Source organism: Cavia porcellus, unplaced genomic scaffold (genome assembly GCF_034190915.1).
Source record: "Cavia porcellus strain 051 isolate PalLab524CR breed Dunkin Hartley unplaced genomic scaffold, mCavPor4.1 scaffold_2, whole genome shotgun sequence".
NCBI classification, from domain to species: domain Eukaryota; kingdom Metazoa; phylum Chordata; class Mammalia; order Rodentia; family Caviidae; genus Cavia; species Cavia porcellus.
In genome coordinates, this window is record NW_026947485.1 from 226483 (window position 1) to 239042 (window position 12560).

Below are 12560 nucleotides of genomic sequence, written 5' to 3' on the forward strand. Positions count from 1 at the left end.
TCTTTGATCCATTCTGATTTTAGTTTAGTGCATGGCGAAAGACGTGGGTCAAGTTTTAGGGTCTAGCCCTCAGCATGTGGAAAGCCAGTTTTTCCAGTGCCATTTATTGAAGAGGCTTTCTTTCTTCCAATGAATGTGTTTGGCCCCTTAGTCAAAGATAAAGTAGCTGAGTGTGTTTGGAGCTGTTTCTGCATCATCTAATGTGTTTCACTGATCCTCAGCTCTGTCTTTTTGCCAGTACCAAGCTGTTTATTGCATATAATTTCAAGTCAGGAGTGATGCCCCCTGCCTTTGTTGCCCAAAATCGTTTTTGCTATTCTAGGATTCTTCTGATCATTTGTTCATTTTGATTGGTTTTTTTTTTTTTTTTTTTGGAGGGAGGGAGTCTGATTTATCGAGAGCTCTTCTGTATCCTAGATATTAGTCCTCTATCTGAGGAATACTTGGCAAATTTTTTTTTCCCCATTCTGCAGGTTGTATCTTCACTCTGTTGCTTGTTTCCTGTGCTGTGCAGAAACTTTTACTTTACTGTAACATGGTATTTTTAGCTCTTTGGAAGATACCTAGAAGGAGAATAGCTGAGTCAAATGGAATTTCTAATTTTAGCACGTTGAAAAATCTCCATATAATCTTGATATAACCCTATTTGTTAATTTTTGCTGTTATCTGTTATGCAACTCAAGTTCTGCTTAGAAAGTCCTTACCAACACCTATAACTTCAAGTGTTTTACCTATTTTTATTTTTGAATGAGTTCATTGTTTCTGTTTTAATATTTAGATCTTTGATCCATTTTGATTTCAGTTTAGTACATGATGAGAGATATGGGTTCAACTTACCTTCTGCAAGTAACGAGTCTCTTTTGGGTCCATATGATTTTAAAGATAATTTTATCTAGTTCTATGAGGAATACTTTTGACATTTGAGACTGCATTGAATCTATCTATCAGTTTGGGAAGTATGGCCATTTTAACAGTATTTGTTCTGCCTACTTAAGAGCAGGGTATATCTTTCCATTTTCTGATGTCTTCAATCTCCTTTTTTGCTCTTAAAATGTCTTGCATTTCCTTGGTTAGGTTAGTTCCTAAATATTTTTTTGTGCCATTGTAAATGGTATTTTTTCCTAATTCCTTGTCACTGATTTCATTACAAATACTGTTGACTTTTTAATGCATTGATTTTTGTATCTTGCTGTATTGTCAAAATTGGTTAATTATGAATTATTTTTTGAAATTCATTGTCTCCTGTGTAGAATGTCATCTGCAAAAAAATTATAATTTGACATCTTACTTTCCTATATGTATCTTCTTTATTTCTTTCTCCTCCCTGATTTCTGTGGCTAATGTTTTGAGTACTGTGTTGGAAGTGGTGATAGTGGGCATTCTTTTCTTATTCCCAATTTTAGAAGGAAAGTTTTCAGGTTTTTACCTTTTAATATGAAGTTGGCAATTGGTTTATAATACACTTTTTTCATAAGATTCAGGTAAGATCCTTCTATGCCTGTTTATTTCAAAGTTTCTATCATGAAGTGGTGTTGAATTTTGTCAAGAGCCTTTTCTGCATAGTTGATATTATCATGTTATTTTTATCTTTGCTTCTATTTATATGGTGTATTACAATTATCTATTTGTGTATGTTGGACCATCCTGGGAACTCTGAAATGAAACCTATGTGACAATGAAGTATGACCCTTTTGGTTATTTGTTGCATTCTATTTGACAACATCTTGCTGAGGAATTTTGCATTGGTGTTTGTTAAGAAGATCGTTCTGCAATTCTTTTAGCTGGGTCTATGTCTTGTTTTGCAATCAGAATGATGCTGGCTTACAGAAATGAGTTTGGAAACACTCTTTTCCTTTCAATTTAATTGAAAATCTTGAAGAATATTGGTCATATATAGCCCTTAAAAGCTCTGCAGAATTCAGATGTCACTCTATCAGGTGCTTTCTCAATACTCCACTGTCACAGAAAGAGATGAACTAAACAAAATATCAATATTGGAGCTGGAGAATGCCCTTAAAACTTAATAGATTCTTACAGAGTGTTCTACTCTACTACAATACAGTATACATTCTTCCCTGAAACACACATTGAACTTTTTCCAAAATACATCATACAGTGGTACACAATGTCTGCTTAAAAATATAAAAAAATTGGGGCTGGGGATTTAGCTCAGCAGCATAAGTGCCTGTCTTGCAAGCAGGCAGTCATGAGTTCAAGCTCTGGTACCGATAAAAAAAGGAAAAAGACAAATATATATATATATATATTAAAATCATCCTATATTTACTATCAGACCACTGTGTGATGAAAATAGAAGTCAGCTGCACACACAAAAAAAGAGAAATTTTGTAGCATTTGGAAACTTAGTAACATATTCCTGCTCACCCAGTAGGCCACAAAAGAAATCAAGGAAAAAATTAAACATTTTCTAGAAGCAAATGTGTTTAACTTGCACACACATTGAAACCTATGGTACACAGTGAAAAAAGTCCAAGGCAGGATGTTCATTGCAATCAGTGCCTACATTATGAAAACAATGGATTCAAATAACCTAATGAGGAACCTCATGATATATGAGAAACAAGTCAAGCCCAAACCAAAATTAAGAAGGGATATCATAAAGCTCAGGGAGAAAATTAATGAAATCGAGACCAAAAAATGCAAAGAATCAACATATTGAAAGGCTGGTCCTTTTAAAAAATATACAAAATAGATAACCCCTCAGCAAAAAATTATCAAAAGGAGTAAAGACTCACATCAGTGCAATTACAAATGTAAAGGTGGCAAGAGACAAGAAGATGGCGGCTTGATAGGTAGCTGGGTAGAGAGCCTCTCTGGGAAAAACAGCTCTGACGCTGTAATCTGACAACATGGAGAGGGCTGGACAAGAGGAGAGGGATTTTAGCGACTGAGGAGGAAACTGAAGGAAAAAGAAAAATAGGAAGAGGAAGGAAAAACGCAGGTGGAGGGCTGGAGCCAGATGTGCTCACTGGGACCTGTCCCATGCTGTGCTGGGCACACCGAGGAGTTGCAAGATTCAAGGTCGCACTTAAGCCGTGGCTGCCAACAACGGGAGTTGATGAGTCCTGGGCCCTTGGTGGGAGGACGCAGCCCAGTGTAGAATGGAGCCAAGGTGGAGAGCTGCATTAATTCTTGACAAGTGCTGGAAATTGGGTCCCACAGCAGGTGTGGCCAGCTGGAAGACATTGCAGTTGGGCAGAATAGGCCTGAGACCAATGCTGTGGTGGCATCAGTGAGCCACCTCTGGTCTAAAGCGGACTGATGGGACCTGCTTGGGCTGAGTCATGCCCCTGGTTAGGACCCAGTAGCCAGGGACAAAACTGACCTGATTCTGTGACATCTGCCACAGCACAGCCTAAGTTGCTGAAGGCACGTGCCAGTTGACTGGCTCAGAGGAGAGAGGCTAGCCCACAGTCCCTGCATGCACCTCAGATAACAGCAAACTGGAGAGGGCAGCAAGCCCCCAGCCAGCATGCTTCAGAAAAACCGTAAACAATACAAAGAGGGCCTGAGACCTCCACCATACACCTGTCTGAAAGAAACCAAAAACAAGACAAGAGGAAAAAAAAAAAAAAAAAAAAAAGAAAGAAAAAGCTTCCAGCCACTGACTCTGGGAAAATAAGCCCAGGAGAGGTAAATACAAAAGAGAACCAGTGCAGCAATCATGTCATATTGGCCACAACATCAGTGGGCATAAAGAAATACCTTCATGACCTCATAGATGAACTTAAAACTGAAATTCTAACCCAAGTGAGGCTAATTTTAGTGAAATTCTAACCCAAGATATAAAAAGACTAATAAAAGAAATGCTAAGCCCCTCTCAAGAAGACACAGATGGAAGAATGGAGGAACCCATAAAAGGAAGAGAAACCTTTGGTGACGAATATAAACAAAATCTAGAATACATGAAACAGATCCAAAGAGATTACCAGGAAATTAAAAACTCCATTGAAAGCTGGCAAAATGCCTTGACAGAGACTAAAGTTAGCCTTTCAAAACTTGAAGATAGATTTGCAATGTGTGATTGTGAAAGAAAAGACCTCTTAAAGATAACAAGGAACCAGGAAGTAACAATTCAAAGGCTAGAAGATGACAAGAGGATCTATAACTTAAGAATAAAAAATGTGAGCGAAGAAGCAGGAGGGACCACAAATGAATTACAAAGGCTATTAACAGAAATAATTAAGGAAAACTTCCCAAGCATAGAAAAAGAAATGATATCCAGATAAATGAGGCATACAGAACTACAACCAACTACAACCAAAAAATATCTACACCCAGATATGTAATAAGCAAAATCCCAGAAATCCACAAGAACAGAATATTAAAAGCAGAGAAAAGAAGCAGATCACCTATAAAGGAAAATTCATCAAAATGACAACAGACTTCTCAACACAAACTATCAAATCAAGAAGAGCCTTGGGGGCTGTAGTCCAAGCCCTGAAAGAAAATTACCTCCAACGCAGATTGATGTACCCTGAAAAACTCTCTCTCAAAATTAATGGAGAAACAAGATGTTTCCAAGACAAGGAGGAACTGTGGGAGTTCATAGCTACCAATCCAAACGTACAAAAAATACGGAAGGACATGAGAGAGAGAGAGAGAGAGAGAGAGAGAAATACCAGGATTCCAGCAACAGTGGCAGAGAGGCCTCAATGAATGGGGCAGACAGTGGAGTGAAGGAGAAAAGTGAACAAATAATAGCAGAAAAATAGAATAGCAGAGATGAGGCACAGAAAGTGGGCTATAATCTCTAATATAGATAGCCTTGATACATTAACAAAAAGAAACACAGGCAGAGTACATTAGGAGGTAGGATCCATCGAGATGCTCTGAATAGGAGATATACTCAAACTGAAAGAGGGTTAATAAACTGAAAGTCAAAGATGAGAAAATGATGTTGTATGTGACAGGGAACCAAAGAGAAATAGGGACAACTCGTCAAGCAGCTGCAGATAGGTTGGAAAGTCATGACACTTTTGTGCAGTGGAGAACTGCTCAGCTAGAAGGAAGGAAAAACCTTGTGGCTTTAGTTAGTACAGGAATACTGCTCAAGATCAAGCTCAGGGGTAAGGCAGATAATGGGTTGCCCCCTAATCTAAAAACTAAAGGAGCTAGAGGGACCCAAAATATACAAAGCACCCTGAGAAAGGGAAAGGTGAGGAATTGCCTAAAAAAGGAAGGCAAAGGACATTGTTAATAGTGTATCGGGATTTAAAAGCCACATTAGTCTTATTGCTCTGCTTAGTTTGATTTTATTTTGTTCTGGTCTATCTACTGATACTAGATTTGAGGGCATAGACAGCTATCCCAAAAATAGCAGGCTATACTATGGTAACTATCCTTAATTTCCTATTAACTTAAACTGAAGCCCTGTATTACTTACATTGTCTTACTATGACTGATTTTATTTGAAGCTGATTTGTTAGAACGCTGTTTTAGTCTTGACTGATTTTATTCAAATTTGGTATGCTTGATAGTATTAAGTCTAAGAGTAGAGGCAACTACTCTGAAGATGACAAGATGCAATAGGATACCCATTCTGGTTTGATTATCAACTGCTTTTGAAATGCTACAATGTCTCCAATGTTGTGTTTCTATTAAAAGTGCTATATAATGCTATTTTCAATTGTATTGTCTGATGATGTAGACAATTCTATTGAAAATAACAAGAGAAAGTATAGTAATTACTGTAGATCACCTAATATTGTGGTTTTATATGTCTTTTTTCATTTCATGTTTTTCTAGGAATTTGTTTTGTTGTCTTCTTTTGATCTGTTTTGCCCTATAATACAGAAAGGATAGATATACATGTAGAGGTTCACACATGTGGAAAATTTCTAAACAGTTTATGGGACCAAATTGTATAATGCATGATGTAATGAACAGATACTCTGAAGAAGAAGAGATACTAAGATACCCAGTGCTAATTCTGTAGCATTATGATATAAAATCTAGCAATACTATTATTCACTATTCAGAGTGATATTAGTTTAATCTCATGTTTAATTTCAGCATACGTAAAGATATGGTACAGCTACCTCGAAGAGAATGAGAGACATAATAGCAGTCATTGTTGACTTCCCCAATGTCAGGTCTTGAAGACCTAAAAAGCCTTCATCATCCTGTTATGATTAGCTTAGTTCTATAATGTTCAGTATGTATTCAATATGTGTGAAGATGGGGACAACTATTTGGAAGAAAACTAGAGACAATATGATAGACGGTGAAGATCTCCACTGGACTTGCTTTGAAATCTGTGTTTCTTAAAATTGTTTCTTTATGATCTCTTTTGTTCCATTTTGTTATGTTTAATTTTACGCCCTTTAAAATAAAAAAAGACAGGGGTTGGGGATTTAGCTCAGTGGCATAAGCACCTGCCTTGCAAGCACACGGTGGTGAGTTTGATCCCCAGTACCGATTAAAAAAAAAAAAAGACTTCAAAAATTAGTTCTAATAAAAAAGACAAATGTAAAGGTGAAATCACAACAGTAGAAATTCAAAAGATAGTTGATAACTGCTATGAAAAATTATATTCCAAAAAAATGGAAAATCCTGAAGAAATTGGCATATTCCTAGTTGTTCACAAATTACCAAACTAAATGAAGAATGCATAAAAATAATGAAAAGCCAATAAGAAGGAAATTGAGGCAATAATAAAAGAAAACATTTTCTGTTGGACCATTGTTTAGTGTTCTGCAAAAACCACATTTGAATTCAAAATTGCTAATAGGAAAAGACAAGGAACAGTCTTACACTGACGCTGGGTATTTGTCTCCACCCAGAATTCAGCCTGTAATCAAGAGAGAAATTTAACCTTAGATGGCTAAATAGGGGGTGAAGAGGCCTCAGATAAAATGTTTTTGATGTAAATTTTTTGCTTTCTCATATTTCCCTGTGTCATCACCCTGGGCTGCATAGGCGCAGTGACTATTATGCAACCTCAAGAGTGTGTTCCAACTTTTAAGTGTGGGTTTCTTTGTGAACTTCAGTGAAGCAGGCTTCTTCCCTGACCTGCTTCTTTTTTGCTCATTTTACAGCCAGTTATTTCTATAAAATAGAATTTACTTGAAGAATTTATTTTCATGATTTAATGATTTTCTTAGTTCAAAACAGAGTGCAAAATGGTAACATCTGAAAAATTAAAGAGAAATTTAGAAGTAAATGATTCGTTTTACATTTGTCATATATAAATATATTCATAGAATCATTACTATGAGTCTTAACCTTCTTTCTGAAAATAATGTATGTTTGTGATTTAGGAGGCAGTTACCTTTGAGGATGTGACAGTGACCTTTACCATAGAGGAATGGGATTTGCTGAATCCATCCCAAAAGAAGCTCTATAGAGATGTAATGTGGGAAACCTTTAGAAACATGGCTGTTATAGGTATGGATGATATAATTTTCTAATTTATACATTCAGAGAGAATTGTTTTTTCCCCACTGATGCAGTTACATTAATTAGAATATGAAAACATTTTGATAATATCTAGACTTGGTCACTTTATACAGTGAATCTAACTGGAATCTATAATTTTTGTATAATAATATATTAATTTTTATTTCTATATCTACAATTTAGGAAGAAACCAGATGAACCAGCAAACTAAAGAAGAGTACAAAAATTTTTGGAGAAATCTAAGGTAATTTGTTCTTACAGGATAAAAGAGAGATCCTCAAGAGTCAGAATGCAAGTATATTAAAACCAAGCAAACTGTATACATGATACCATGAATAACACAGACATTCTGCAAATATGTATAGTTTGAGTTCCTGTAATCTGATGTTTGGATATATGAAATTATCCAGTTTTGGGAACTCAGGTATACTGAATTTATACAACAAATGATACTATCTGATATATCAATGTATAAAAATGTTCTTCTATGATTAACATCATAAAACTGTTTGAAACTGCATTTAGACTTTAGGAATATGTAAGGATGAGATGAATAAATTTTGTATTATTTTGTTTTGTTTTTTGTGCCAGGAATTGAATTTATAACCTCACTCTTTTGAAGCCATCCTATAGAAGATTTAAGTTCATTTATGTTTTAAAATTCTTAGAAGTCATTCTCCTACATTGTTGGTGGGACTATACATTACAGTCACTTTGCAAATAGGTAGATGTCTCAAAAAATAAAAATGGTAATTCCGTTTGATACAATTATCAATCTTCTGAGTATATTCTTAATAGAGTTAAAATCATAGTGATACATGTGTCCACATGGTATCATGATGTACACATGATGAAAGTAGCACAATTTCTAATAGCTAAGTTTTGGAAATAGCCTAGACGTCCATCAATAGATGGATGTGTTAAGAAAATTTGGAATACATTCAGCATGGTGAAGCATACTTCTAACCCAGCATATAGGGAAGCACAGGTTGAAGCTCTGCCCAGATTAATGATTAATGATAAAATTTCACAAAATAAGACATTAAAAAAGCTAGAGATATGATTCAGTATTGAGACTATGAATTTTACCTCATCCCAGGAAGACAAAACAAAGCAAAAAGAAGTCATGCAGTATATTCAACCATTAAAAAGTATGAGATCACCCTTCCGTGAAGTGAAATTATTGTCTTAGAAAATCAATAATGATAATGTGATCTTTTTTATTGTGATTTTTTTTTTCAGTAGAAGTGAAGAGGTAGAAGAAAACTATGACTACAAAAATTGGACTCAACATGAAGAAATATTTTTTGGAACTTCGGATCCTAATGGGAATGTGAAAAAACCTGGTTTTAGTCCAGCTGAAAGCCTTGATTGTAGAAAGCCCCTGGTTGATCATTTATCACTAAATGTCGCCATCCTAACTCACACAGGACTGAAACCATATGAATATAAAAGATTTGAAGAGAAACTTCATAAGTATAATGAACATGGGAAAACTTTAAGTGAATTTGAGTCATGTCAAAAGTATGAACGCATAAACTATGGAGAGAAACCATGTGAACATAAGCAATGTGGGAAAGCCTTCATTATGCACAGTAATTGTCAAATCCATGAAAGAATTCACACTGGGGAAAAACCCTGTGTATGTAAGCAGTGTGGGAAAGCTTTCTGTTCTAACTGTTTATTATGTGAACATAAAAAAACTCACACTGCAGAGAAACCATATGTATGTAAGCAATGTGGGAAGGCCTTTGGCAGACACTATAATTGTCAAATACATGAAAGAAGTCACACTGGAGAGAAACCCTATGTATGTAAGCAATGTGGGAAAGCTTTCACTACACAAGGTCATTGTCAAAGACATGAGAAAACTCACACTGGGGAGAAAGCTTATGTATGTAAGCAATGTGGGAAAGCCTTCAGCAGACAAGGTACTTGTCAAGTCCATGAAAGAATTCATACTGGGGAAAAACCCTATGTATGTAAGCAGTGTGGGAAAGCTTTCATTACATCCTGGCATTGTCAAAGACATGAAAGGATACACACTGGGGATAAACCTTATGTATGTAAGCAATGTGGAAAAGCCTTCAATATGTACAGTAATTGTCAAATACATGAAAGAATTCATACTGGGGGAAAACCCTATGTATGTAAGCAGTGTGGGAAAGCTTTTAGCAGATACTATGATTGTCAGATACATGAAAGAAATCACACTGGGGAGAAACCCTATATGTGTAAACAATGTGGAAAAGCATTCAGTACTCATAGTAATTGTCAAAAACATGAAAGAAGGCATACCGGGGAGAAACCTTACATATGTAAACAATGTGGCAAAGCATTTAGTACACGCAGTCATTGTCAAAAACATGAGCAAAATCAGACCCGTGAGAAAACCTACAGATGTAAGCAGTGTGAGAAAGCTTTCTGTTCTAAGTGTTTATTATGTGAACATAAAAAAACTCACACTGCAGAGAAACCATATGTATGTAAGCAATGTGGGAAGGCCTTTGGCAGACACTATAATTGTCAAATACATGAAAGAAGTCACACTGGAGAGAAACCCTATGTATGTAAGCAATGTGGGAAAGCTTTCACTACACAAGGTCATTGTCAAAGACATGAGAAAACTCACACTGGGGAGAAACCTTATGTATGTAAGCAATGTGGAAAAGCCTTTAGCAGACAAGGTACTTGTCAAATACATGAAAGAATTCACACTGGGGAGAAACCATATGTGTGTAAGCAGTGTGGAAAAGCTTTCAGCAGACATAATGATTGTCAGATACATAAGAGAACTCACACTGGGGAGAAACCCTATGTTTGTACACAATGTGGAAAAGCATTTGCTGATAACAGTTCGTTTTATAGACATAAGAGAACTCACACTGGGGAGAAACCCTATGCATGTAAGCAATGTGGGAAAGCATTCAGTACATGTAGTGATTGTCAGATTCATGAGAGAAGTCACAAAGGGGAAAAACCCTATGTATGTAAACAATGTGGGAAAGCATTCAGTACAAACAAGTATTGTCAAATACATAAAAGAAGTCACACTGGGGAAAAATCCTATGTAAGCAAGCCTGTTTTGAAAATTCTATAAATTTCCTCATGTAGTGGAGGGAGACTTGTAGAATTAAGTAATATAAAATGTTTGTTATCAATTATATCAAGAATGTAATTTTACTCTTATATCAGAGCCATTATATGCATAAAATTTTGTTTTAACCTTGGAAGTGTTACTTTTCATATTTATATTTTCCTAACTTTCAATTTGGTGGTAAGTTTTCTATCAGTTGTACCAAAAATAGTCACACTGCTGTGAGTGCTCATGGCCACAGACCAATTAGGACCTCAATATTTTACAAATTGTGTATCATGAAATATAGTATTATATCAGTCCAAAAAGTATAAGTGATGGTGTGAATTGTCAGCATGGTATTTCCAAGGAATTTTTGCCAGCAGTGGAGCTGTTTTGTTAATGGTTGCTATTGTAATTAAGTAGATGCCTTTATTCAGTTCCCTGGATATAAATGCCATTCTATGGTAATTACATTTTTGCCTAAAAACCTGAAATAGCAGCATGAAGGAAAGCCTAATCCATGAGAGACATCAGTCAGTTTAGTAAGTAAGTTTTATAAATTTGATTCAGATTGTGTTGTTTTACTTGTATTATATATAAATTTATACAGTGCCCTTTTTTATTATCTATGAAGACTGCTGTCTGATGATTGAGATATGTGACATACTTTCAGTCACAGATTTGACCAAGTTGTAAGCTTCCTAACTTGTATTTTTCCTTCTTTACATTTAAACAGAAAAATTGTATAAAATGTTTTGAATAGCATTGCCCATGAATCCAGAAGCTACTTAGTCTCTCATGGGATTACATTGTTATGAACCTATGATAACATGAAAACATAAGTGAGCAATACATTAATTATCCCTAATGTTGTGAACATTATACTTGCTTGTCCTGGCTTTAATTATACTCAGACACATAAGTTAGTCATGAAAATTGGGTAATACTGTCTAAACTTACGTCTATTTGAAAATACCACATGAAATAGCTGATATAATTCATGGAATATAGTGCACTGCAGAGTAAACTATCAGTTTTTATACATTGAAATGATCCTAAATTCATTGTAACTCACTTCTGCTTTTACCATCACCAGTAAAGTATGTAGTGTATATTATTACTGGTTTTCCAACAAGTGATGGCATGTTTAAAGTAGAAGATACTTTAAACATATCCTGAGCATATTTACATTCCCATTATTTTATTATCATTAAAGTCTTGCTGTCCTGGTGGTGCATGCCTCTAATCTCACTCACTTAGGAGATAGATAGTAAGAGGAAAATGAAGAAAACCTGGAAAACTTCATGAGACCCTGTCTGAAAGTGAATATAAAGGTCTACTGATGTAGCTTGGTACTTTAGTACTGTTTTCTCAGTACCAATATTATTGTAATACCATTACATTTGTATTTGTCCTTTTCTCAATCTATAAAAGTCCAGGCCAGTTCAGGTGCAATTTTTTAGTCCTAGCTAAGGCAGGATGATCATGAATTTGAAGCCAGCCTGGGCTACTTAGCTAGATGTCTTAGCACTATATAATAGTTGTCTTTAAGTTAAAAGAGAGAAATAATTTGGGTTCAAAACTAAAGTTAAGATCAGATAGAGAAAATATTACTATCTCAACTGAAAATTTATTGCTCAGAAAATATTTTTATTGAAATGTTTGTAGAGCACCCAGTGGCCTGCATCATAGACTTTTAAAAAATGAACAATGAAACACAAATAAGCTAATCATTCCATGTTCTGAATATAAAGGCATGAAATAATTTTTCAATGCTGTTACTGATATTTTTGTTAGAAAATGAGATGGGATATTAAAAACAAGTGAACAAATTGGATTATATCAAATTAAAAGAATTCTATATAGATATTGAGGATTTAGCTCTGTGGTATATGCACCTGCCTGGCAAGTATGAAGTCATGAGTTCAATGTCTAATACCAAAAAATAATAATAATAATTCCTTACAGTGATGAAATAACATGCATAATGGAAAAAAATTTTCCAGGTACCTAGAATACATAAGCAACTTTAAAAAAAATAGCCACTCATTAAAAGATA

At 35.2% G+C, this 12560-nt stretch overlaps 1 protein-coding gene across 2 annotated transcripts in view; it reads left to right on the top strand.

The window, feature by feature from the left end:
- Positions 1-10655, top strand: part of LOC100723453 (zinc finger protein 709-like) — a 37516-nt gene extending 26861 nt beyond the window's left edge. The window contains exons 2-4 of one of the 2 annotated variants that reach the window (XM_013152443.3): positions 7284-7410; positions 7606-7666; positions 8665-10655. In XM_013152443.3, coding sequence (XP_013007897.1) covers positions 7284-7410; positions 7606-7666; positions 8665-10522 — 2046 coding nt within the window. In that variant the 3' untranslated portion in view covers positions 10523-10655. The remainder of the gene's footprint in view (positions 1-7283; positions 7411-7605; positions 7667-8664) is intronic. The other variant, XM_013152444.3, reaches the window with a different exon arrangement.
- Positions 10656-12560: the final 1905 nt, after the last annotated feature.